Here is a 26,795-nt window from a genome sequence, read left to right as displayed (position 1 = left end):
GGGACTGACCGTAGACCTGGCAGGCTATTCAGCTCTCACTGACCCCAAGGACCCTCTGCTCGGTTGGGTCGAGAACCCGGAACCCCTGGAAATGCTGCTCCTGCAAATAATCCCTTGGGCTCCTGTTGGACCAAGCTCACAACTCTTCTGGAGAGAAGGAGACCCTCTCAGAAGAAACCCATGTCACCACCCAGTGAGGGCCTGGGGGCAGAGACCGTTCTTATTCTCCTACAGAGCTGGTGTCCATCTCTGTGGTCAATGGCCCCTGTCTTGCTTCCTCTAGGCGAGTGAGATGGAGGCAGGAGTCCCTCAGATGCTGGCAAAGCTCATAGCTCTATTGCTGCCCAAGCATCAGGGAGTTCTGGTTGTCTGTCTATGCAGTGACATCATGTGATGTAGTAAGGTGAAACGCTTCCACATGTTAAAAAAATAAACTTTTCTGAATATTAAAGGGATTGTATCATGTTTACATTATGTTTTGCATGATATACATGCTAAGCGTTTTCATGGCTCAGCTCTCTCATGGACTCCTAGAGCCATGGTTCGGTTCTAGCACGGCTCACCCTATTAATTTGCCTTTGCGCCCTTCTCTATTTGCGACTCGGCCTTAGTGCATGGGGCCATCAGTCCCTTGATAAAATGATTCGGAAAGCCTGATGACCAGAAACATGCAGCTCTTCCCACATACAGCAATATGACAACCATCAAGGCTTCTTCAGCTCGGATGAGAGAATTGTGTCGAGTGAAAATACATTTAAAGTAAGTGATCCCAGGGTAGGGACTCCAGGCTGTTGTACGTAACCAATGTTATGGGTTTCCAGGGAGAACTACAAGGTCCAACTAGGTGTAGTTTCAGCAGGGGTGTTTGTGGAATGACACCCCTCAAGCACATTCCTGGTTTGGTAGCTGGTTCTGGTAGCCCTGAGTCCGGTCTGCTATGTCTGTAATAGTTTTTCTCTACATTCTCATTTGACTATGAGGTTTAAATTTGTTCCTTTTTTGGATCAAGATCTTAAATATATACAGTGACCGGTTTTAGAAAAAAAAGTTGTAAATCTGTACCCATAGAAGTACTCCATGAATCGGTGCAAATGTACTACTTATTAAAATTCAAAAAAGCATTGGCAGCAGTAGGCTTGGAAAGCTGTGCCAGATTCAGATTTCCAGGCATACTACTGGTAATCAAACACCTAAAAGCTGATGAGATAGATGAGTACCTGCATATAGTCCAATCAGTGCCCATCCCTCGGGGTAGCATTCCAGCCCGCTGTTTTTCGCCCACCTCGGCAGAGGTCCAGTGCTGACCCTGGTCCTCCTGAAAACAGTCCATTGTGAACCCATGGTCATCTCACTCTTCCACCCTGCTGCCCACTGCTATTTTATTTGGGAAATTTGGGATTTAAAACCCCTGATCTCACTGACTAAGGTATGCTCCTGCCCGCAGGCCGCAGCCCTCTGCCATTCAAGTTACAAGTGTTTTACGGGATCGAAGTGGGCAGAAATATTGATACAATTATAGAGTAAGATTACCAGATGACTTCATGTCATTGGTGACACAATTTGCCAGCTGGGTGGCAAAGACATTATGAATTTTTAACTCACATACCTGAAGGCGATGATCTGTAAAAAAGGACCTTGAACATGGAGACACTGATAGCATGGAGTTATATTTTTTAGCTAATTTAAAGGCTTTTAATTTCAGACCCCTGTTGCGCAAGCCATTGAAGCCCTGGTCTGTAAGGTTGGAGAACCCATCATCATTCAGTATTCACAGTGTTAGTGATCAGATGACTAACTCAGGAAATTAATAAACCTATGTTTATTAAAGCACACGACTTTAGGCGCTGTATTGACAGATGAAGTAAAACAAAAACTGTTCAAATTAAGCTCAGAAGAGATAAAAGGATGGGGCTTGAACTATGAATTACAGGACACTGTTAGTCTATGCAGCAGGTCCTCAACCCAATGAGCTATCATAACAACTTACTGCTTTAAAGCAAACACAAAGAACCAAAACTCACTCTAGAAATGTGGATATATCATAGGTGAGATAGCGCAGCCAGGCTATGCGGAGAACCTCCAGGGCATGGTGAGCAGCGTCCTCAAAGGACCATGTGTATGAACTTCCAAGGCTGGAGCTGTCCATCCCTTCGGGGTCGCCAACGTGTAGAGCTGTTTCTGGTAATAATAATCCTGCACGCAGAGAAACACACGCTATAAAGAGGGTCACAGTGCAGACTGTAACAACCATCACAAATAGCTAGTGGTCTACATGCAGCCCCACAATCCATGCCAACATAACCATTATGTGTGCGCCAACACCTGAGATTTACCCAGAGGGTATTGCTCAGACTGGAGGGGATGCGGTTTAATGCACATTTTTATTCACATTATTATATTCGGTCTTTCACTGGCGCGCAACATCGCTCGAGCCTCAATGAAGGAGCCCCCAGAATCCTAGTGTCTAACCTTGAGCTCCTTTGGCCTATGGTGACACAACCTGTGAGAGTGAAGCATTGGGTACTATCCATCAGCAGACAAGAGGATGTCTTCCCACTACTTCTGTGTCTCTGTGATGCCACGAACTCAGAAGAAGAGAAATAAGGGGTTGTTTGGTGAATCAGCAGCGACCTCCCTCCCCCTGCAACTATTTCCACAGCTCTCTGTTTCTCAGAGAGTGGTCAAGGAGGGCCGCTTCCTGAACCCAGGGATGTTTTAGGTATTTTGGGGTCCCTGGGCCAAACATATTTTGGGGGCCCCTGTTAAGAACAGCTTTGAATTTATGATCCAATTTGAGGTCTTTCATGCCCTCTATGGCCGGGTCAGTGACAGTGCACAGGCACACTCGTCCAGATTCACAAGGGTAAAATTACCCTTTTTGTGTAAGTTAATGATTTTTTTCAATTCTCAAAGGAATTTTACGAAAGCAGAGTCTCCGCACTCGTGGTGGAGACTCGGCACATACAAGATAAGCAGTCATAAAGATACTACTTGTGAAATTGCTTTGTGAATTGCAAAAAATCGTAAACTTACACAAAAGTGCATGTTTACCATTGTGAATTCGGCCCTAAATGCCTTTACAGACAGGGAGCTGTGTTTTCAATACTGTACCACAGCAGCAGCAGCCGCCGCACACTAACATCACTGCAAATAATCTCTGTGACACCCTCCCATGTCTCATATCTGAGGTCCTGCTTTGATCCAAAATAACTTTTTATAGATGTTGCATGAAACATAAACACAAAATTTCTCTGAAAAATGACTGTAATCGACTCTCACACATCACCCACATTAAAAAATGGTTAAAAGAAAACGGTATTTAAAACAATCTGTGTAAGAATTATTCAAGGTCATCAGGTGAAGACTCTCTGCAGACCAGAGCTGTCTCTATCAGGGGGCCCCTGAAAGGCCGGGCCCCTGAAAGGCCGGGCCCTGGGCCAGAGCCCACTATGCCCATGCCTTAAAACATCTCTGCCTGTACCCTGCTCCTGCTCTCTCCTTCACTACCGTCCTGCTCGCCGCCCCCTGCTTGGAGACCCCTGCCCCATTCTAGGCTTCCAACACGGCCCCTTTGCTTTGAAACCCCGGCTTGCCCCTTTGTCCTGTAGATCCCAACTTTACTATCGGCGCCTTCTCTCCTTTCCACCTGTCTCTTTCTGGCTCCATGTAATGCACCCTGAAACAGCCAAAATATGGCATATAGGCGCTAAATAAAATACTAAGATAAATAAATGGCCTGAAAGATACCTCTGCAGACATAACATGCAAACTCTATGTAAATGATTCACTCCATAAAGAAGGCACAACCGGTGGATCTGATCAGAAGCTGAACAATGTCAGTGAGGTGATGCTAATGTTATGTTATGTTAACGTTTGGCTGTGTGGTACATTCCTTTAAGTAAAGGGAACATTTACCCAGTTCAAAGGCCTGGTCCTTCCCCACAGAATCAGCTGAAATCCACTAGTAAGCTAACAAACGTGCTCACTCCCTGAGGTTCTACTGTCCAAAACACCAGTGCTTAATTTGTAAATGAGAGAGCACCGGTGCCCAAAGCTCTGCTCTGAAACCTACGGCCAGTGCCATTAAATGGGTGCACACGGAATACTAAGGCTGCGCCGTCCTAAATCCACCTCATGCCTCTGTCCTCCACTGCCAGATTCCCTCGTCCCTTTCATCTCACTCCTGCAGGCCTGCATTTTTCCTAAGTGACACTTTTTCTGTCTGTCTGCACTTTTATTTTTTTCCTGTCTGTTGCCGTCTGTAAATGTCTGATGCAGAAAAACAAGTTCCAGTTCCCAAAAATAAGTGCCAGTGCCCCCCACCGGCAAGCACTGGCTCAAATTAAGCACCGCCAAGACCTCCTTTCTGACATTAGTAAACAACATACATAGGGAAAAGCACTCAAAGAAACTGCGTGAGTCCTACTATCAATACATCCACAGTAATTGCAATATTTGAAAAGTCAATCAAGATTGATCACAGAATATTCTGCATTCAATATATTAGCATATCCCAGATGACCGATTTATTATATAGTCTGGTTTTATTCTTCATTCGTCTTCACAAGATTTCATAAATACATGGTCAGCCCAGCCAACGCGTCCCTAAAATAAGACTGTTGATATGCCATTTTACTGCCCAGGACTCAATGCCCTGAAAATATCTTCATGGCTGACAAAAGCATGCTTTCTAAGGCTGCGCGGTATTGGATATTCCACTTGGTTGAATTAGAGCGCCCTACCAATTGAAGGCCAGGTAACCTGCAGTGACCACGCCTCCTGTCCATGTTTATTTACCTCTTACTCAGAGAGGGTTTTCTAGAGGGAAGGTTAGAGCGTTTTATTTAGAATATAAGTCTAATTACATATTGTCGGAAAAGGATTCTTGGGTCATACTTGAGACTTACCCGCCACACATGGCGTGTCAGACTTGAGACTTACCCGCCACACATGGCGCATCAGCCTTGAGACTTACCCGCCGCACATGGCGCGTCAGGCCGCAGGTACTTGTGGTGGATGTCCCAGGCTGCCCGGTGCAGGAGATGGCAGTTTGTCTGCTGGGCCTCAGCTGCCCAGTAGTCCTCCAGCTCTCTCCACAGCAGGAAGTTGTGCACCATCTGAGCACTTTCAAACCTTGATAGAGGATGAGAGAAAGAGAAATAAGACTAGGAGATGGAGACGTAAAGTGCTTGCACATCTCACTGGCCTCAGTGCTTAGACTGATGCTGGCTCAGAGCTTCATTAATGCGCTGATGCAAACACTCAGATGCACATTTCTGAGAGATGTGCGTTATGTTTGAACCACACAACGTGTTATTTGCGTGACACAACCCTCTAAGCAATATTTTTGAAGCCACGCAAAGCCACTTTGCGTGGCTTTGAAGGTTTTTCACAAATATGGAATAATGCAACGCAAATCGCTGCACTGCAATACTCTGCGCAAGGGAGGAGTTCCGTGAGCATTGCTTGGGTGTTCCCAAGCAATTCCCATGTTTTTTACACATTCCCAGATTTACCAAACCTGGGAATTCACCAAAAAGATACCCCTCCCAAGGAGAGGTGTAACAAGAAGAAATATCATTTCTCCTCGGTTCTTCCTCCTTCTATGTGAGCTGCATCCTGTAGCACACATAGAAAGAGAAAAAAGCCTCTCAGGATTGTTTTACTGCAGGAAGGTGCCTCTTCCTGCACAAAAACAATCCTCCCTACAACGCAGGCACCCTTTGCACAACGGTGCAAGAGTGGTTGCATTGGTGCCAGGCTGCCAAAATGGAGCACACTACCTGGAAGGAGGTGGAGCTCAAGGCTCATGTTATGTTATGTTATGTTATGTTATTTATGCTTATAGAGCGCTCGATTACCCTAGGGTGTCCTGGCGCTAAGCACTGATTACCTGAGGAGCGTAAGGCCTTAAAATGGGAAAAGAACCATGTCTTCAAACCTTTCCGAAAAGAAATGAGATCTGGAGCATTTCTCAGTTGGAAAGGCAGTTCATTCCAAGCCGTAGAGGCGCAGTGAACAAAGCTTCTGCCTCCCCAGTTTGTTTTCTTAAAAGGGGGCATTTTCACTTGTTTGGAGCCAGTTGACCTTAATGTTCTGTTTGGGATATACCACGAAAACCTGGATTTAAGGAACTCAGGACCTGTTCCATTCACAGCTTTAAAGACAATACAAAGCGCTTTAAAGCGAGATCTCAAAAGAACTGGAAGCCAGTGCAATTTCTTGAGTTCTCCCTTAACAGAGACAAAGCCGGGTGTTGCGGTCAGCAATCTGGCTGCCGCATTCTGGGCCACTTGCAACCTGTTCAGATGTTGTTTTTGAACATTAAGATAGAAGCTGTTGCAGTAGTTGAGACGCAACATTATGAGTGCCGTCACCACAGTCCTCAGACTCCCTTCAGACAGGAAGAACCTAATTTTCTTGATTATCTCATGAAGCATGCCGACGTCACCATGGTCACTTGGTCCCCCATGGTGACTTTATTATCCACCACAATACCAAGATTCTTGGCTTTTCTTGATGGTACGGGACACAAGCCCAGATCCTCTGGCCACCACTCTGGTGTCCACACCCGTGGATTGTTGCCAAATTTTAAAACCTCGCTCTTAGCTGAGTTATGCTTTAAACAGTTGGCGGACATCCAGGTTGAAATGGATCCCATACAGTCATGGAAGCGATCGCCTGCTTCCTTTTCCGCTCCCTCCGTCAGTGACAACACAATTTGTGTGTCGTCAGCATAGGAGGTGGGCTGGAACCCAAAGGACCTAATGATGCCAGCCAGGGGTGCCACATAGATGTTAAAAAGCATGGGGCTAAGAGCTGAGCCCTGTGGCACCCCACATGGCAATGAAAAGGGTTCTGAGATGTTACCATCTAGGTCTACCATTTGTGACCTGTCCGTCAAGAACAATTTTAACAATTTCCAGGCCGAACCACTTATACCTATTTCAGATAGCCGGTTAAGCAGTACCACATGGTGAACCGAATCAAAGGCCGCGGATAGGTCTAATAGGATCAACATCGCGTTCCCTCCTCTATCCACGGCCTCTCTGATTTCCTCGGTCGATTTTAACAAAGCCAACTCAGTGCTATGAAAAGCCCTGAACCCATATTGCGACGGATCCAAAGAGTTATTAAGGAGAAGAAAATCACAGAGTTGGCCGTTCATTGCTTTTTCCAACAGTTTGGCTGTCAGGGGAAGTCTAGAGATCGGTCGATAGTTGTTAGGGTCCTTGGGATCCAATGTCTGTTTCTTCAATAATGGAAGAACTGAGGCTTTTTTCCATATTTTTAGAAAAATTCCAGATGAGAAGACAGCATTAAGCAGGGGAGTAAGTGCAGTGCAGATAATATCAGGGATTTGCTTAATAATCCACGCTGGACAAGGGTCACTGAAGCACCAGATTTGATGCACTTCAACAGTTTCAATGTATCTAACCTCTCCAGAGGGGTAAAATGATCAAATATCATGTCTGAAGGACATGGGCTTTCCAATTTTTTTGTATTTAGATCGGTCTGGTTTTTGTTAATCAAACCCGTCAAGATGAAAATATAGTCTCAATTTTTTACTTAAAAAATTCTGCAATTTTATTGCAGAAATCAGGAGCATCGTGATTCTTGGGCATATTGGGACTAGACACAGACCTTCTTCTTACTCTATTCAGCACGGGGTATTCCCGGATTAACAACGTGGGAGCGGCGTTCTTGCGGCAGGATATTTAGCGCGAGTAACAAGGCAGTGGTCAGCAGGCACTTCAATTTGTGGGCAATTTCGTGATCGCTATTACAACGATCCAAATGGATTTTTTTGCCAAAAGGAATTTTTTTGCTACTTCTTAGCCCAGTTTGGTATGCGGCTGTCCATTTAGCTTCTGCGCATGTGCTCGAGAGATCTTCTCCCTTGTGACACACATGCGCTGTTTACCCCTGCTTGTGCGCATGCGCGCTCCATGTTGATCTGTGAGGACAACCAGGAAATTGTATACGCCCACACCTGACCTCACTTCTTTATTAGCACCAAGTTTCGCGGCCACTGTTTCACTCCCGGCAGTGACTTGGAAGGGGTAGGTGTAGAGGAGGTAGCCCCCCCGGAGAAACAGTAAGTAGATTCCCGTGGCATAAAATTCAGACATGGTGAGCGTTTGGCTCAGGAAAGTCTGTGCTGGGTTTCTGTTCCTGCATCTATGTGTCCATTTTCATTTTTTTACAGCCCAGTAATGTTGCGGGCATTCCCTGCTCTTGCCGGCGGAGGTACCCTCATAGCATTATGAGGTAAGCCCCTTTTATAACCAATGACCTCACGGCACCGCCAATAGGCGAAGCAACATTCGTTTTATCAGCTGCTGTTACTGTAAGGCATAATCCCCACTTGGGAGGGTTACGAGTGGTACCGATATTGACATTATCATATGGCATGGTGTTTTAATAATACCAAACTGGGCCACTGCCCCATTGAACGTACTTATATGCCCCCTGTGCCTGTTTCTTTGCTTATTGCTTTTATTGATGTGAATACAGATGTGTCACGTTATGAGACATCAAGTTGTTACTGATGCTCTTATCTGCTTTTTCTGTTCCTTCTCCTAGGTTTTTATCAGGAGCGTTCTTTCACCATGCAGCTGTAACCGTACTAATGGTAATCAGGTTACTGCCCCGCCCCTTTTTCTGATTTAGAGGGTTTTGGAATTTTTATCACGTGCACTTTATATATCATTGCTCTTGTCCTGAAGAAGCGCCAACGACCCTTAAGGCGACACAGGCGCGAAACATGTCGACCTATGACCTTTTGACACCCGGACATAGTGGGTTTCTGGGGCAAGTTTTTAATCAGCAGGCAATCTGCCAAGGGTTTACTATCCCTACATTGCTGCATGTTTACCCTTTATTAAACATCTCACCACTATGCACGCACCACTTTCACCCTCAATTGGACCCATACCCCACACACCCTCATGCACCATCCGGCAGGCCTAAAGAGATCTCCGACAAAGAGACCCTTCGGGGGACCCGTGGGGAATTGCAGCGCCGGCCCCACGAGGAGCAACAGCCCGATGATGAAGCATGACACCCCTTGGGGTGTGTGAGGGCAACAGAGTACAAGTGGTTGTTCCACTTCATGAATGGGCCCCCATTTTTACCTAGGATATCTTAATTTCTTTCTTCTATCCCCCCACCCCTTTTTTTCATTGCACGGGTGACTAATTGCACCCTCATGCGTGAGTGACTTTTGCACCCCGCAAACAGGAACAGTGCCCCTTGTGTTAACGAAACATAAGCATTTGGAGCATGGACACAGGACCTTTATTAGCTCCTTGGCCCCCCCTCTTTTGATATGTTTTATATTGGGACTAGACAATTTAATAACAGTTTTAAAAAGTTCTTTAGAATTGGATTCGGCCTTAGTTATTTGTAATGAGAAATACTCTTTCTTTGCCGCCAAAAGAGATTGCTTGTAGTTGGAGATAGCGATTTTGAACTCTGCCTTGTCAGACTCTGCATAGTATTTACGCCATTTCCTTTCAGCGTGTTTACATATCAATTTCTTCGCCTTAAGCTTTCCTGAGTACCAAGGAGCAGTGGGAGAGATTCGTTTAGGGGTCCTTTTTTTAGGCGGAACTAATTGTTCACATGCCTTAGCAAGCCATCTGTTGTGAAGAGTCGTTGCCTCCTCAATGTCCAGCAGAAGCTGATACATTGAGTTTGTAAGAGGGGATTTAAGACTATTGGCATCCAATTTGCCCCAAGCTCTAGTAATAATCTCTTTGGTCTGTCTGGGGCCAGAGGAATGAGCAGGGGAACTGTTTAGTTCAAACTTGATCGCGGAGTGATCAGACCATGCGATTGGAAGAACTGAAATATCAGCTAAATCAATATTGTTAGAATATATGCCATCTAGGGTATGACCTTTTACGTGTGTAGGAGGTATCACCAATTGTTTAAGGCCTCCTATACCCATGATTTGTTCTTATCTAGACGTGTCAGGATCACTGAGTTTTTCCAAATGGAAATTAAAGTCTCCCAACATCGTGAAGGACTGTAAACACAGCCCTTCTTCTAACAACGAACTCAGGGAATCTAAAAAAACACTTTTGGAACCGGGTGGGCGGTAGACTAGAATACCTTTAAAGGGTTTATATAGTCCAGAATATATATTAAAAGTTAAAGCCTCACATACCTGATTAGAAACTGGAACAAAATTTGGGGTGAGTGACTCGTGATAAATAACCGCAAGCCCTCCCCCTTTTTTCTGTGGCCGGTCAAGTGTATAACAATGAAAACTAGGCGGTGTTGCCTTAACCAGGTCCGGGCCAGAGGAACTCTCTGACCATGTCTTCATGATAAAAGCCAATTTTACATTATTATCCTCCAGTAGGAGGGCACATTCCATAGAGTGTTTCACTAAGGATCTGGCATTAAATAGAATGCATTTCAGAGGAACTCCGCTTCCATAGCCCATCTTGTTGTCCAATATAGTTCTCCGGCTATTAACATGTGGAGATGTTAGGATTACCTGATTGGATCTGTGCTATGACAAGGTCCCTGGCTGCCCAGGATTGGAGTCAAAAGCGCTGGAGCCTGGAAAAATGGCCCAGGCAGCTGCTAAGAAGGGCAAAGGTAGGGGGCGTAGGAAACCTGCCCCTGAATGTACCTCTAGTGAAATGGATGGGGCAACTGAGGTGTTCGCCCTGGAGTCCACTGAAGAGGGCATTGCTGGATGACATGCAGAAGGAGGACCAACCAAGGAGGATTTCTGTAGGGTACAAAGAGAGTGTCCAACCCTTGAAGAATTAAAGCAACAGGCTGAAACCCAAGGAGCAGAGTGCCCAACCCTTGTGGGTATGAGGCAACAGGCTAAGCCCAAGCAGCAGGTGATGCCTCTGGTAGTGACCATATGTACTGGGAGGACAGCCTTCTTTACAGTTAGCCTAAGGTTCCTGTGCATGGGACAAGGGCCCTAGTTGTCCCCCGATGCTACAGGGCCTTCCTACTGGAGTTGGCTCACAAGAGACCCCTGACAGGACACCTGGGCCAAGACAAGACCTTTGCAACATTTGTCCCACACTTTTATTGGCCGAGAATCAAGACTTCCTCAGACACTTTCTGTAGGACTTGTACGACCTGCCAGGCTAGCAGGAAGACAGGAAAAAAGCCCAAGGCCCCACCCTGCACCCACTGCCAGTCATTGGCACACCCTTTGAGATGGTGGGCAGTGACATTGTAGGGCCTATGGATCCCCAAGGCAACAGGTATATCCTGGTTTGGTGGATCATGCCACTAGGTACCCAGAAGCAATCCCTCTGAGGACCACCACTGCACCCACAGTGGGAAAGGACCTGATGGGGATTTTTACCCGCGTGGGTTTTTTCATTTCTTCTACATATTATTGATTTTTTCTCTATGTAGTGATAAGTTTGTATATCTAGTTTATGTGAATTGAGTATAGAAAATGCTCCTAAAAAAAGGTTTTAAAGATTAAAAGAAAAAGAAAACAATTAATACATTCCTGATGATCATAACATGTGCGTGTGATCTCAGTGGCGAATGATTGTGTGAAAAGATATCAGTACTGGTATTTGTGTTGTTTCTTTAACTTTCTAATAGTGGCATTACTAAAATAGTAATGTAAAATCCAACTACACCAGTAAGTAGTATTTATCACCACTATTCTAAACATACCAAATATTGCAACGCCGCTCCTTTCTGATCAGGAATTACCACTTCAAACGTATATAAGGGAATTCCGTAGCCTATGAGAGGAGTAGGCCTAACAGCAGTGAGAAAACGAAATAGGCTGTTTGTCACTACCAGAACATGCCACACATAAAGCACATGTCCTACCTTTTACTTACACAGCACCCTGCCCATAGGGATGCCTTAGGGGTGACCTATGGGTAATAAAAGCGGAGTTTTAGGCTTGCCAAGTAGTTTTAAATGCAACAAGTGGCAGTAAGCTGCGCACACAGGCCCTGCAGTGGCAGGCCTGAGACAGGTTTAAAAGGCTACTTCTATGGGTGGCACAAGCAGTACCCCAGGCCCACTAAAACATGTAATTTACAGGCCCTGGGTATATGGTATACCACTTTACAAGGGGCTACCAAGTAAATCAAATATGCCAAACAGGTGTAAACCAATCATACCTTGTTTAGAGGAGGGAGCACTTGCACTTTAGCACTGATTAATGTGGTAAAGTGCCCAGAGTCCTAAAGCTAACAAAAGAAGGGTCAGAAAAATAGGTGGAGGAAAGCAAAAAGTTTGGGGATAACCCTGTAGAAAGGGCCAGGTCCAACAATCACACATACCTTCCAGTCACTACATAACAACGGCTCAGCAAACTTCAACAATCGCATATAATTTCACAAACCTTCAAAACACCTCCTCTCATATAAACTCTTGCTTTCACAAATCCCACGCATATGGAAAACCAGATGTGGCGGTCGAGCATTTTCCTATATTGCTCCTAAAGCTTGGAATGACCTGCCTCTACACAAAAGGGACTCCTCCTCACTTCTAGAATTCCTCAAGAAGACCTTGCTTTTCTTGTAGTCCCACTAGACCCTAGGTGTGGCTACACTCGCACCAGCTCAGTGCCAGGATACCCTCCCGGGTGGCAGTGCACTCTACAAATCTGCATAACGTAATATAACATTTTCAGATGTTTTCAATGCTCAGGAACTTGTATAAAACAGATGAATGTGCAATGCACAGCTAGTTTTTCACTTATTTTATGTAAATGTACTGAAAGTCAATACAAGGGGATACACACCTATATGGAGACACAAATCTGGCACAATTACGGGGCTACATGTAAGGGATGCTCGGAAACAAATTAGCAGCCATTGTATAAGACATTAGGTGCTTTACACCGAAGGCAGCATATCACAGAAGATGTCATGCATCAACATGGAGACACAATCCAGGTGCCATATGCCTAGCTGGCCTGCCCTGCCCTGCCTATTCTACAAGATTGTGTTACATGGAATATTTTGTGTGCTTAAATCTAATTTAAGCCACTTAATGACCAGGTAAGTGCTACAGATCTACATGGACGGAGTAGGCAAGCACTATACACACTAACAAGGCACAAGAAACCACAGGATATAATGGGATCTATATTTTGGCGGACGGGATATCCATCACTGTCAGTTACCAAACATAAGGATCCACCTCAGGGAGGAAAACGATAATCCTGGGTTAAAAAAACTGGGGTAGATGAGTGTGCGTGTCCCACAATGGTTGGACACACACTGAGTTGTTTAAATACCCCTCACACACCAAGAATGACCCATGGTGTCATGCTTCATCATAGGGGTCTTCCGGCCTCGCTGCGGGACGGGGCGTGCTACGACCTGCGACTACGCGGGAGCACTGACGATAAAGTGCTATGTGTAATGCAAAGGGAGGGTCTGGGGTAAGTGTTAATATGAAATTAAAAAGGACCTGGCCCCTTAAGACAAAGAAACTTTAATATGTCAAGGGGGGGGGGCTGGTACTAGTAAAAATGTGGCGCGGAGATTCCCTACTCAATGTGTGGTTACTCCTAATACGTCGACATGTTTCGATGCAGAAGCATCTTCATCAGGACAGGGCTATGATCCCTCCTATATGGAAAGCGTGTACTTATGAAAATACTATAGACATAAGTGAAAATGCAACTAGTCATGCATAAATATACGATACCTAATAGTACACATGTATGTTTTATGTGTATGTGAGGTTTCGCCTCATGAACCTTGAGAACGGGTGGAGAAATCAAGGAGCCTCAATGGTGCCCTTGTACTGCTACTAGCTCAATGTGCATCTATCCCGCGGTTCATAAGTACACGCTTTCCATATAGGAGGGATCTTAGCCCTGTCCTGATGAAGATGCTTCTGCATCGAAACATGTCGACGTATTAGGAGTAACCACACATTGAGTAGGGAATCTCCGCACCACCTTTTTACTAGTACCAGCCCCCCCCTTGACATATTAAAGTTTCTTTGTCTTAAGGGGCCAGGTCCTTTTTAATCTCACATTAACACTTACCCCAGACCCTCCATTTGCATTACACATAGCACTTTATCGTCAGTGCTCCCGCGTAGTCGCAGGTCGTAGCACGCCCCGTCCCGCAGCGGGGCGGGAAGACCCCTATGATGAAGCATGACACCATGGGTCATTCTTGGTGTGTGAGGGGTATTTAAACAACTCAGTGTGTCCAACCATTGTGGGACACGCACACTCATCTACCCCAGTTTTTTTAACACAGGATTATCGTTTTCCTCCCTGAGGTGGATCCTTATGTTTGGTAACTAATTCTGAGTGGAGGACGTATCCACCTCCAGTGCCCGTGTAGGGCTTTTTCCTCTACACTCCCTAATCTTGTAATTATTAGCTGTCCATCACTGTCCTCAAGATCTAAATCAGACCCTTAGTCCATGATTGTGTCACTGACATTTCTCTTCCACCAAGTCCAGAGCGCATCAAGGGGCGATGTGTCAGCCCACTCCAGCCATTGACTGATTCCACTACGAGTTACAGCACGCTCCCCTTTCACAAGGAGCGCATCCTTCACTCAGAGTAGCTCCCGTCAGTGCCAGGGAGTATTATGCAATGTGTACTTTTTTGAGACCAGAAAAACATTAGTCATCGTTTTTTTGGGGGGTGGGGGAGTTGGTGAAGGCCTGGCAGCTTACTAAACAATAAAGTTTGAAAAAAATTGTGACAAAAGAAAACAAGAATCGCCAAACAGCTGGCGGCCAACACCAGACCTATTGGCTTTGCTGTGGAACCATAACTTTGTGTCTATTTACTCAGCTCTGGCGTGCCATCTAGGCTTTACAGGTAGGAATAAAACTTGAGTGGGGGGTCACCTGGTCAGGTAGTGCAGGAAGGGGCTGCCGGCTTCTCGGTCTCTCGATAGAGCTACAAGGAGCTTCTCCAGCAGCTGGGTCTTCTGAAGGGATCGGCCGGGGTCTGGACACAGTGCTTGGGTTTTTGGGCCCAGCGTCAACACCTGGATCAGAAGCGAAGAGTGAGGTTAAGGAAGCTTGTGCGTTACCTCAGCATCCAATGTGGGATTTAGGAAAACTCTGTGAGGTGTCTGTAACAGAGACAGCAAAGTAGGATGTTTAGTTTGGTGATACTTCTGAACCCCGTAGCATGTGTTTAAGGCAGGCGATCCCACTGAAGTCAATGGAGATACATTTTTTGGGGGGAAGAGTGGTTCTATTGAAGGCAAGTAGAGTACTGCGGAGTGCTTCCATGGAAGGGAAGATGGGTAGTAAAGAGTGGCTCTGTTCAAGGTATGTGGGGTAGTGTAGAGTGGTTATACTGAAGGGAAGTGAGGTATGTAGAGTAGTTCCATTGAAGGGATGAAGGGTATGTAGAGTGGTTCCATTGAAGGGATGAGATGTATGTAGATTGGTTCCACTGAAGGGAAGTGAGGTATGTAGAGTAGTTCCATTGAAGGGATGAGGGGTATGTAGAGTGGTTCCACTGAAGGGATGTGGGGTATGTAGAGTGGTTCCACTGAAGGGACGTGGAGTATGTAGAGTGGTTCCACTGAAGGGAAGTGGGGTAGTGCAAAGTGGTCCCATTGAAGGGAGGTTCAGTAGTTTGCAGTGCTACCATTGAACGCAAGTGGGGTAGTATAGAGTGCTTCCACTCAAGGGAAGTGAGGTAGTGTAGACTGGTTCCACGGAAGGAAAGTGAGGTAGTGCAGAAGAGTTCCATTGAGGGAAAGTGGGGTAGTATAGAGTAGTTCCACTGAAGGAAAGTGGGGTAGTATAGAGCGGTTCTATTGAAGGGAGGTTAGGTAGTTTGCAGTGGTTTCACTGAAGGGAAGTGGGGCAGTGTAGAGTGGTTCCACTGAAGGGAAGTCGGGTAGTGCAGAGTGGTTACATTGAATGGAAGTGGGGTAGTGCAAAATGGTTCCAATAAACAGAAGTGGGGAAGAGCAGAGTGGTTCCACTAAACAGAAGTGGGGTAGTGCAGAGTGGTTCCACTAAAGGGAAGCGGGGTTATTGTAGAGTGGTTCCACTGAAGGGAAGTGTGGCAGTGTAGAGTGGTTCCGCTAAAGGGAAGTGGGGTTATTGTAGAGTGGCTCCACTGAAGGGAAGTGGGGCAGTGTAGAGTGTCTCCACTGAAGGGAAGTGTGGCAGTGTATAGTGGTTCCACTAAAGGGAAGTGGGGTATGTAGAGTGGCTCCACTGAAGGGAAGTGGGGTAGTGCAGAGTGCTTTCATTGAAGGGAAGAGAGTTATGAAGAGTGGCTCTGTTCAAGGTATGTGGGGTTTGTGCAGAGTGGCTCCACTGAAGGGAAGTGGGGTACGTAGAGTGGCTCTATTCAAGGTATGTGGGGTTTGTGCAGAGTGGTTCCACTGAAGGTAAGTGGGGTATGTAGAGTGGCTCTGTTCAAGGTATGTGGGGTAGTGTAGAGTGGTTCCACTGAAGGGAAGTGGGGTAGTGCCGAGTGGTTCCACTAAAGGGAAGTGGGGTTATTGTAGAGTGGCTCAACTGAAGGGAAGTGCAGCAGTGTAGAGTGGCTCCACTGAAGGGAAGTGCGGCAGTGTAGAGTGGTTCCACTGAGGGGAAGTGAGGTAGTTCGCAGTGGTCCCATTGAACGTAAGTGGGGCATGTAGGGTGGCTCTGTTCAAGGTATGTGGGGTTAGTGCAGAGTGTTTCCACTGAAGGGAAGCGGGGTATGTAGAGTGGCTCTGTTCAGGGTATGTGGGGTAGTGTAGAATGGCTCCACTGAAGGGAAGTGGGATAGTGCCGAGTGGTTCACTAAAGGGAAGTGGGGTTATTGTAGAGTGGCTCCACTGAAGGGAAGTGTAGAGTGGTTCCACTGAGGGGAAGTGAGGTAGTTCGCAGTGGTCCCATTGAAGGGAAGTGGGGTATTGTAGAGTTGTTCCATTGAAGGGAAGTGTTTTAGTGCAGAGTGCTTTCATTGAAGGGAAGAGGGGTATGCAGAGTGGCTCTGTTCAAGGTATGTAGGGTTAGTGCAGAGTGGTTCCACTGAAGGGAAGTGGGGTATGTAGAGTGGCTCTGTTCAAGGTATCTGGGGTAGTGTAGAGTGGTTCCACTGAAGGGAAGTGCGGTAGTGCAGAGTGGTTCCACTAAAGGGAAGTGGGGTTATTGTAGAGTGGCTCCACTGAAGGGAAGTGCAGCAGTGTAGAGTGGTTCCACTGAGGGGAAGTGAGGTAGTTCGCAGTGGTCCCATTGAAGGGAAGTGGGGTATTGTAGAGTTGTTCCATTGAAGGGAAGTGTTTTAGTGCAGAGAGATTTCATTGAAGGAAAGAGGGGTAGTGCAGAGTGGTTCCACTGAGGGGAAGTGGGGTTATTGTAGAGTGGCTCCAATGAAGGGAAGTGCGGCAGTGTAGAGTGGTTCCACTGAGGGGAAGTGAGGTAGTTCGCAGTGGTCCCATTGAAGGGAAGTGGGGTATGTAGAGTGGCTCTGTTCAAGGTATGTGGGGTTAGTGCAGAGTGTTTCCACTGAAGGGAAGCGGGGTCTGTAGAGTGGCTCTGTTCAGGGTATGTGGGGTAGTGTAGAGTAGTTCCACTGAAGGGAAGTGGGGTAGTGCCGAGTGGTTCACTAAAGGGAAGTGGGGTTATTGTAGAGTGGCTCCACTGAAGGGAAGAGCGGCAGTGTAGAGTGGTTCCACTGAGGGAAAGTGAGGTAGTTCGCAGTGGTCCCATTGAAGGGAAGTGGAGTATGTAGAGTGGTTCTGTTCAGGGTATGTGGGGTAGTGTAGAGTGGTTCCACTGAAGGAAAGTGGGGTATGTAGAGTGGTTCTGTTCAGGGTATGTGGGGTAGTGTAGAGTGGTTCCACTGAAGGGAAGTGGGGTATGTAGAGGGGTTCTGTTCAGGGTATATGGGGTAGTGTAGAGTGGTTCCACTGAAGGGAAGTGGGGTATGTAGAGTGATTCTGTTCAGGGTATGTGGGGTAGTGCAGAGTGGTTCCGCTAAAGGGAAGTGGGGTTATTCTAGGGTGGCTCCACCGAAGGGAAGTGCAGCAGTGTAGAGTGGTTCCACTGAGGGGAAGTGAGGTAGTTCGCAGTGGTCCCATTGAAGGGAGGTGAGGTATGTAGAGTGGCTCTGTTCAAGGTATGTGGTGTTAGTGCAGAGTGGGTCCACTGAAGGGAAGTGGGGTTATTGTAGAGTGGCTCCACTGAAGGGAAGTGCGACAGAGTAGAGTGGTTCCACTGAGGGGAAGTGAGGTAGTTCGCAGTGGTCCCATTGAACGGAAGTGGGGTATGTAGAGTGGCTCTGTTCAAGGTATGTGGGGTTAGTGCAGAGTGTTTCCACTTAAGGGAAGCGGGGTTTGTAGAGTGGTTCTGTTCAGGGTATGTGGGGTTATTGTAGAGTGGCTCCACTGAAGGGATGTGCGGCAGTGTAGAGTGGTTCCGCTGAGGGGAAGTGAGGTAGTTCGCAGTAGTCCCATTGAAGGGAAGTGGGGTATTGTAGAGTTGTTACATTGAAGGGAAGTGTTTTAGTGCACAGTGCTTTCGTTGAAGGGAAGAGGGGTAGTGCACAGTGGCTCCATAGACAGGAAAGGAGTTGAATGATTTGTGGGAAGGTGATGCTGGTGTCCTGGCAGGTGCCTCCTTTTGAACTGTCCCGAGCACTTTGTCTTGTGGGAAGCTGAGCTGTGAGGCGTGTTTCTTTTATGTTGCAAGTGACATTCGTTGGAGAAGGAAAGGTGCTTGCACTTACCTGATCTCGTCAGCCACCCCCCAGCCCTGCCACAGCACTGTGTGACCGCTCCCAGTGCGGCGGCTAAGCAGCAGCAGTTCGAGTCCTGTCCCGCCAGTCCTCTGGCAGCGCTTTGCACCTTTTGTTTCTTATCTCTCTCATTGCACTCTATTTTACTTCTGCTCCGTTTTCTTATCTCTCTCATTTTTCTCTGTGCCCTTTATTCACACTACTGATCCATTTTCTATCTCTCTCTGTGCCCTTTATTTTCACTTCTGCCCTCTTCTCTTTTCTATCTCCATGCCCCCTATTCTCTCTTGCTTCCTACCCCCAGCCTTACCACTCTCCCCTCTTCTCCCCTGCCCCCTCACCACACTCCATTCCCTGCTGCCAACTGGTTTGCTCCGGTGCCTGCCTCCCCGCCCAGCCCCTGCCTCCCGGACTACCCCTCCCACCTTCCAGGGCTATATAATGGAGGCTGCTGTGCGGCTGTGCCGCCGGCATGCTGAAGGTGTGTCAAAGACAAACCCGTCTGTGTACGTCTATGCCTGGCCCACTCCCAGCGCCAGGACCCCTGGATCTTCATCCCGACTCCATTATTATGCTGAAGAAATCTGAAACTTGAACCAAAGCCACAAGGCAACAATTGCAGCAACGCCTCTCAACGCTCAACCGAAGGACCTTTCGCCTGCCACTGCTGCCGCTTCTCCTGCAATGTAAGAATCCCCACAACCTCCAATCAGCAACACACACCCTACCAGAGACCACAGCTCCACTGTGCGTTACTCAACGTCAGATCCCTCTGCAAGCATGCCACATGTTGGACAGGCCACATGAAGGGCTTGCTCCCTCCCCGCATGACAAGGCCCAAGCCCCGGACTCCCAGGTGTTACCCACAAGGGCAACCCGCACCCCGTCTCCCGACGGAACTCCTGCCCCCGGACATCCATGTATCATGGGGCCGAACCACTACCGGCTCCCCCGGCCGGATCAGCCGCCATCTTGGACACTGCGCCACGAGACCGCGTGGCCTCCGCTCGACCCTAACCCTGGGCCTGGCCCGGCCCCGACATCCCGGCACCACCATCCACCCAGGAGGTGAAAGGACCACTTGGCAGGTCAATGGGAGAAAGAAGTGTCGATGGCTCTCCCCTGCCAGGTGCCGATCGCCCTCCATCTCCCCCGGGCGCTGGCTCCACCCCCTGCTGGGTGTCTGGACTCCCTCATCCCGGACCCCCCCGACCTCCCAGTGCGAGGGTCCGGACATCAAAGGGCGCCAGACCTATAACTAGGGCAGCTCCAGAGCAGGAAGGCAGTTGTATCCTGGAGTCGAGAGACACCGAGAAGAACTCAGCCTTGACGGGCTACTGGCGCTGCCGTAGCCCTGCCTTGTGAATTATCGTCCTGCCTGCTGGCGCTGCCACGGCCTTCTGCATCATCCATCCTCGTCGGGACCTGCTGGCGCTGCCGCGGACCGTTTATTTATTTATTTATTTTTAGCATTTATTAAGCGCGAACAAATGCCCGCAGGCGTCTCGGCGCTGTACTGTTATTACTCTCCCGAGTGATCTTATGAGTTTTTAGAGGTTAAATAACCAGGTCTTCAGTTTCTTCCTAAAGGACATTAGATTTGGGCAGGATCTTATGGTTTGCGGGAGTGTATTCCATAGTCTTGGGGCGACTACTAGGAAGCTACAAACACTAATAGAAGGCCCTAAGTCGAAAGATAAACAAAATGCCGCATGATGCTGTATGTACTGCCCCTTACGTCAAAGCATAAAACATTACTGCATCACTAGGCGGGAAGATTAAAGAGTCTTTCGGGCCACCCTTAATGGCGGAGCTTCGTCATGTAAGACCCTTAGGGATCAGAGTCAGGGCCCCTACTCTCTTGAGCCACCTGGCTCTACTGGGTACCCGTCCCAAAGATCCCCACCAAAGGAAATCTCCTGCCAAAAGTGTGCAACAATATTTCAAAAAAATATACAAAAAGTGCAGTGCGGTAATGAGATAGTGCTTTAAAAATGACTACGTGGTCAAAAAATCTGTTTAATATGGATTGGCCAGGTGTCATGTCTAAAAAACCAAATTAGTCAAAAACGAATGTATGACTATTTCCTGACTTGGTCTGTCTAGGTCGACATGTTTCAGCCGATCTGGTTGTTTCACCCGGCTTTCTTCAGGACCTAATAATGATGTAAAAAAAGGGGCTACTGCAGGATCAATTTGGTAAACAGTGGTGTAAATCATATAGAAAATTCTCGTAAAAAAGGTTGTGTGGCCATCGCCACCCTACCAGACTAGCATGATTTATGCTTGGATTAGGTGTAATCACCTCTTCTTCTTTCCCAGCGTTCTGTGGGAGAAAAGCCTCACCTCACCCGGCAGATTGCTCAGTATAGGAGGCACCGCTCTATCCGTCGAGACCTCAAACTGGACCCTGAGCAGTCAGTGGAGCCTTGGAGACTCCTCAAAGTCTCAGCTATTGGCTTGAATTTAGGAATATTAAGAAGAAGTCTGGCTGCTGCATTTTGGATTGTCTGCATTTTCTTAATAATCCTGACTTGCGCATTGCCGAACAAGCCAGGTGAGGTGAGGCTTTTCTCCCACAGAACGCTGGGAAAGAAGAAGAGGTGATTACACCTAATCCAAGCATAAATCATGCTAGTCTGGTAGGGTGGCGATGGCCACACAACCTTTTTTACGAGAATTTTCTATATGATTTACACCACTGTTTACCAAATTGATCCTGCAGTAGCCCCTTTTTTTACATCATTATTAGGTCCTGAAGAAAGCCGGGTGAAACAACCAGATCGGCTGAAACATGTCGACCTAGACAGACCAAGTCAGGAAATAGTCATACATTAGTTTTTGACTAATTTGGTTTTTTAGACATGACACCTGGCCAATCCATATTAAACAGATTTTTTGACCACGTAGTCATTTTTAAAGCACTATCTCATTACCGCACTGCACTTTTTGTATATTTTTTTGAAATATTGTTGCACACTTTTGGCAGGAGATTTCCTTTGGTGGGGATCTTTGGGACGGGTACCCAGTAGAGCCAGGTGGCTCAAGAGAGTAGGGGCCCTGACTCTGATCCCTAAGGGTCTTACATGACGAAGCTCCGCCATTAAGGGTGGCCCGAAAGACTCTTTAATCTTCCCGCCTAGTGATGCAGTAATGTTTTATGCTTTGACGTAAGGGGCAGTACATACAGCATCATGCGGCATTTTGTTTATCTTTCGACTTAGGGCCTTCTATTAGTGTTTGTAGATGTGTTTTGGGGACTGAAGGCAGTATAGTCGTTAAACTGGTCCCCCATAGACCCTCATGTAGAGATTTTGTGGGACTACTAGGAAGCGTCTGTCTCCCCAGTTGACCAGCCTAGTCCGTGGCACTACCAGGTCATGCAGTCTTGCTGATCGTAGCGTTCGAGTGGGGACATATGGAACCAAATGGTCGCACAAGAATTGAGGCGCTTGATGGTGTAGTGACTTGTAGACAATGCATAAAGTTTTGAATTTAATTCTGTTCCTAACGGGAAGCCAGTGGAGACTCCTCAAAGTCTCAGCTATTGGCTTGAATTTAGGAATATTAAGAAGAAGTCTGGCTGCTGCATTTTGGATTGTCTGCATTTTCTTAATAATCCTGACTTGCGCATTGCCGAACAAGCCATTGCAGTAATCCAATGCTGACAAGACCAAAGCGCTGACCAATGTCTTTCCCACATTTTTTGGAAGAAAAGGAAGAATCTTCCTGACCAGCCGTAATTTATGGAATGCCGTGGAGGCCGTTTGATTGGCATGAGCCATGAAATTTAGATTGTCATCAAAGATGACTCCCAAATTTCTCACCTTCGTGACCGGTTTGGGTACCGCTCCAAAGGAGGAAGGCCACCAGGTTGGGGACCAGCTAGGATTGAGATGGCCAAAAGTGACCACCTCGGTTTTATCGGAATTAAGTTTCAGACAGTTTGCTGACATCCAGTTACCTATGGCCAGCATACCTGTTCTGAAACTCTCCGCCACTGCTTCCCCATCATTTCTGACAGCCAGTATCAGCTGTGTATCATCTGCATATGAGGTAAGGTTCATCCCATGCGCTTTGATGGTTTTTGCGAGGTCCGACACATATATATTAAATAGTGTCGGACTGAGGGATGAACCTTGAGGTACCCCACATGGCAGCGATAGCTCAGCGGATTCAAACTGGCCCAGTATGACAGCCTGGGATCTCTCTGCCAGAAAAGACGCCAGTAGATCTTTTGCTAGGCCTTGCACGCCCATTTTTTCGACACGGTTGACTAAGATCTTATGGTCAACCGTGTCGAAAGCAGCCGATAAATCTAGAAGCACCAAAAGTTCTGTACCGCCTTGGTCTCTGATTAATCGGATGTCGTCCGCCGCTTTAATGAGCGCTGTTTCCGTTCCATGAAACTTGCGGAATCCGAATTGTGATTCATCGAGCAGATGATATTGCTCGATGAATTCCGCGAGTTGGATGTTCATGGCTTTTTCGACTATCTTAGCCAGAAAGGGTAAATTCGCAATAGGCCTATAATTTTTTAGTTCTGCTTTATCTAAGCCGGGTTTTTTCAGGAGGGGTTTGAGTAAGGTCTTTTTTAACTGGTTAGGGAAGATGCCTGTGCGAAACATGACATTACTTATTTGTGTGATAACTGGAATAACAGTGTCCATTAATGAACGAATGGTATTCAGAGGACAGGGATCAAGAGCTGATCCAGATTTAATAGTGTTAATGATGTCTTGGATTTGATCCTCAGTGACCTCTGCGAAGCGGGAAAAATTATTGCTTGAAGATGATCTATTTGTTTTATCCATGCCCTGTTTATCACCTAGGTTGAACGCAGAAAATATGTCGTTCACCTTGGTGAAAAAGAATGATGCCAGTGAATCACAGACATCTTGTGAGCAAGGGGGGTTAAGGTCTGGAACACATCCCGCAAGATGTTTGGTTATTTCAAAAAGCTTTTTATTCGAGTTTTTTGCGCTTTCGATTTGTTCAGTGTAATACTTCTTTTTTGTCTCTATGATTAAAAGTTTATATTGAATTAACAATTCCTTATACACTTCCCTACTTTCATTATCATACTTTTTCCTCCAGTTTCTCTCTTTATTTCTGCACTGCTGTTTCAGTTTCTTAAGCTCCTCAGTGTACCATGGTGCTGAGGGGGAGCTTCTGTTCCTGGACATTGTTTTTACTGGTACCAGTTTATTAGCAGCCTGGCCCACCCATGTGTAGTATTGCTCAATAGCAGTTTCCGGGTCGGTAGCCCATTTGGGTATTGAATTGTGCAACGCCTCCTTAAAACAGGGAATGTTAATGTCTTTCCAGACCTTGAACAATTCTCGCTTGGGGGGGGTTGTTGTAGCGGTAGGTGTTTTATTAATTTGTATTGTAGCCAATACCAGGTGATGGTCGGACCAGGTCATTGGCAAGACATCGGTCACTAAGATATTTTCCAAATTGGAGAAAATACCATCTAAGGTGTGGCCTGCAATGTGAGTAGGTCCTTTTACCAACTGCGATAGACCAAAGACCTCCATTTCTGATTGCAGAGATATGGTGTCCTTGTCTTCACTACAGTCCAAATGGAAATTAAAATCACCTAACAGTGTTATAGATTTATCCGTGACTGAGGTTTCTAAAATGGTGAGGATTTCTGTAAGGAAATCCGACCGGGCTTCTGGTCTTCTATATAATAATACACCTTTGAAGTTATATGAGGGAGATAAATAGATGTCAAATTGAAGTGCCTCGCATGTCGCAGAAGGAATTGCAGTAGTACGGATTTTAAAAGAGTCACGGGCAATTATAGCAATCCCACCGCCTCTTTTACCAATTCTGTCTAGTCTATAGCATTTGAATCCTTGAGGAACGGCTATCACGAGGTCTGGGTCGGAAGCTTTATCCAACCAAGTCTCCGTCAGGAACATTATGTCTATGTTCCTGTCAGTAAGTACATCTGCTATTTCTTGCCTATGCTTGGCTAGAGAGCGCACATTGATAAGGGCAATGGTGAACATTTGCTTTGTAACGACCACCTTCATCGGGACCTGCTGGCGCTGCCGCGGACCGTGTAACGACCACCTTCATCGGGACCTGCTGGCGCTGCCGCGGACCGTGTAACGACCACCTTCACCGGGACCTGCTGGCGCTGCCGCGGACCGTGTAACGACCACCTTCACCGGGACCTGCTGGCGCTGCCGCGGCCCGTCCAAGCTAGAACACCGAGCTCGAGGATTGTGAGCCACCCACCATACCATCTCAGCTACCAGATTGGTAACCAGACTGTCCCGCTACCCCCTTTTCCCAAACCAAGAGACTAGAATCGAGGGGACCCCTGAGTCCAGACCTCCTTGTACCATTTCATCGTACCTCAAGAAATCGCCTATAAAGAACGTTAAATCCTATCCTTGTGTGGTGTGTATCTGTGGGGGGGAAGTTACTCAGCTGTACGATCGCTGGAGACGGCTCTCCCCGGAGACCTCTCCCCTTGTCCTCGGCCGACCCTCCCGGTCCGTCTAACATTGGTGGCCAGCGGCGCGATCCGAATCAACGCGTAATCGTACAGAGAGTAGCTCACCCCACGACAAAACCACGATGTCAACCAAAGAGAGCGGATCCACCGAGAAATTCCAGATGGATAAATTGGAAGAGTATAGCCATCTTGAACTGAAACAATTCTGCATGGAACTAGGCATTGCTACCACCGGCCTGAGTACCAAAGACGATTTTAAGCACGCCATTGAGTCGTGGGCAGAAACCGGGGTCGCCGGATCCCCAGACCAAAACGGTGCAGCATCGGAGAGGAACGCCACGGCTCCCGAGGAGCGAGGAACGGGCCTCTCGTAGGAAGAGATCCAAGAAAGAGAGAAAAACAGATTACATGAGTTGGAAATGGCACGAGTCAAAATGGACGGTGAACTAAAATTAGCCGAGCAGAAACTGAACCTAGAACATCTGCGGCTCCGAGAAGAACGGGAAGAAAAACAGAGGCAGAGAGAGCTCGAAGAAAAAAGACTAACATTCGAACACGAGCGCAAACTGGCGGAAATAGAACTACGGAAGCAGAACAAAGAACCGGAGGTGCCCGAGCGACCGCGCACCCCGGGAGCGACAGAAAAGAAAGTCCACATCCCCAAGGATGTTGTCCGAGAGTATGTCCGAGAGGACGACATACAACAGTGGTTCAAGGCCTACGAGATCGCCATGACCTCCCACCGGATCGATCGAAGTGACTGGGGAGCCGGCCTATGGAGGAGGTTCGTCAACGAAGGCCGTGATGCCCTACTGCAGCTCCCAGACCATCAGATGTCATCCTATGACCACATGAAGGCTGCCCTCCTCACCCGATATGGGCTCACACCCGAAATGTACCGCCAGAGGTTTCGGGACTGCATCCGGATCCCGGGGACAACGTGGGTGGAATATGTCAACTATTTCAGCCGAGCCTTCGAGGGGTGGATCAAGGGAAGCCAAGTAACGACCTACGAGCAACTTTTTAATCTCATGGTGTGGGAGCACCTGTCTAACAACTGCTTCGTCGAGCTCAGGCAACACCTCCTCGACAGTAAATTGACTGACCCACGGCAACTCGCCGCCGAAGATGACCGGTGGGAAAGCACCCGAGTGGGCCGGAGAGGGCCACACGAGCAAAACCGGAACAACCAAGGTCAGCACCGTCCCCGAGGAGGAGGAGGAGGCGAGGGGCGAGGGAGAGACACCGTCCCGGCCACTCCCGCTGCCAGCACTCCGCCCCCGGCCGGCCGGGGCAACCCCCCGATGCGCCCGGGGTTCCGAGCCAACGTCACGTGTCACCGATGCCAGCGAGTCGGCCACTACGCCAATGACCCGAACTGCCCGCAGAACCAAACGCCAAAACCCCGCCAGGTAGCTGCCGCCGCCCTGGGGGGAGAACAAATCTCCGAGGAGCAAGAAGAATATGAGCAGGTACAACAAGAGTGGGAACCGGCCGCCATGGTTCTAGCGTGCCTAGGGGGAAGAGACATGGTCCCGCGGGCTCCCCTACCCGCCAACACCAGAAAATATAGCCAGTGGGTGAACATTAATGGGCGCCGGGCCGAAGCCCTACGGGACA

At 47.6% G+C, this 26,795-nt stretch overlaps 1 protein-coding gene across 1 annotated transcript in view; it reads right to left on the bottom strand.

The window, feature by feature from the left end:
* The window catches only part of LOC146813699 (uncharacterized), a 616,738-nt gene that overhangs the window by 173,491 nt on the left and 416,452 nt on the right, over positions 1-26,795 (bottom strand). Inside the window, exons 12-14 of the mRNA XM_085610187.1 lie at positions 14,848-14,990; positions 4,976-5,133; positions 2,022-2,193 (exon numbers count right to left, since the gene is read on the bottom strand). Coding sequence (XP_085466313.1) covers positions 2,022-2,193; positions 4,976-5,133; positions 14,848-14,990 — 473 coding nt within the window. The remainder of the gene's footprint in view (positions 1-2,021; positions 2,194-4,975; positions 5,134-14,847; positions 14,991-26,795) is intronic.

The sequence above is a fragment of the Triturus cristatus genome, chromosome 6, assembly GCF_964204655.1.
Source record: "Triturus cristatus chromosome 6, aTriCri1.1, whole genome shotgun sequence".
Lineage (NCBI taxonomy): Eukaryota > Metazoa > Chordata > Amphibia > Caudata > Salamandridae > Triturus > Triturus cristatus.
This window is presented reverse-complemented; position numbering and strand designations above follow the sequence as displayed.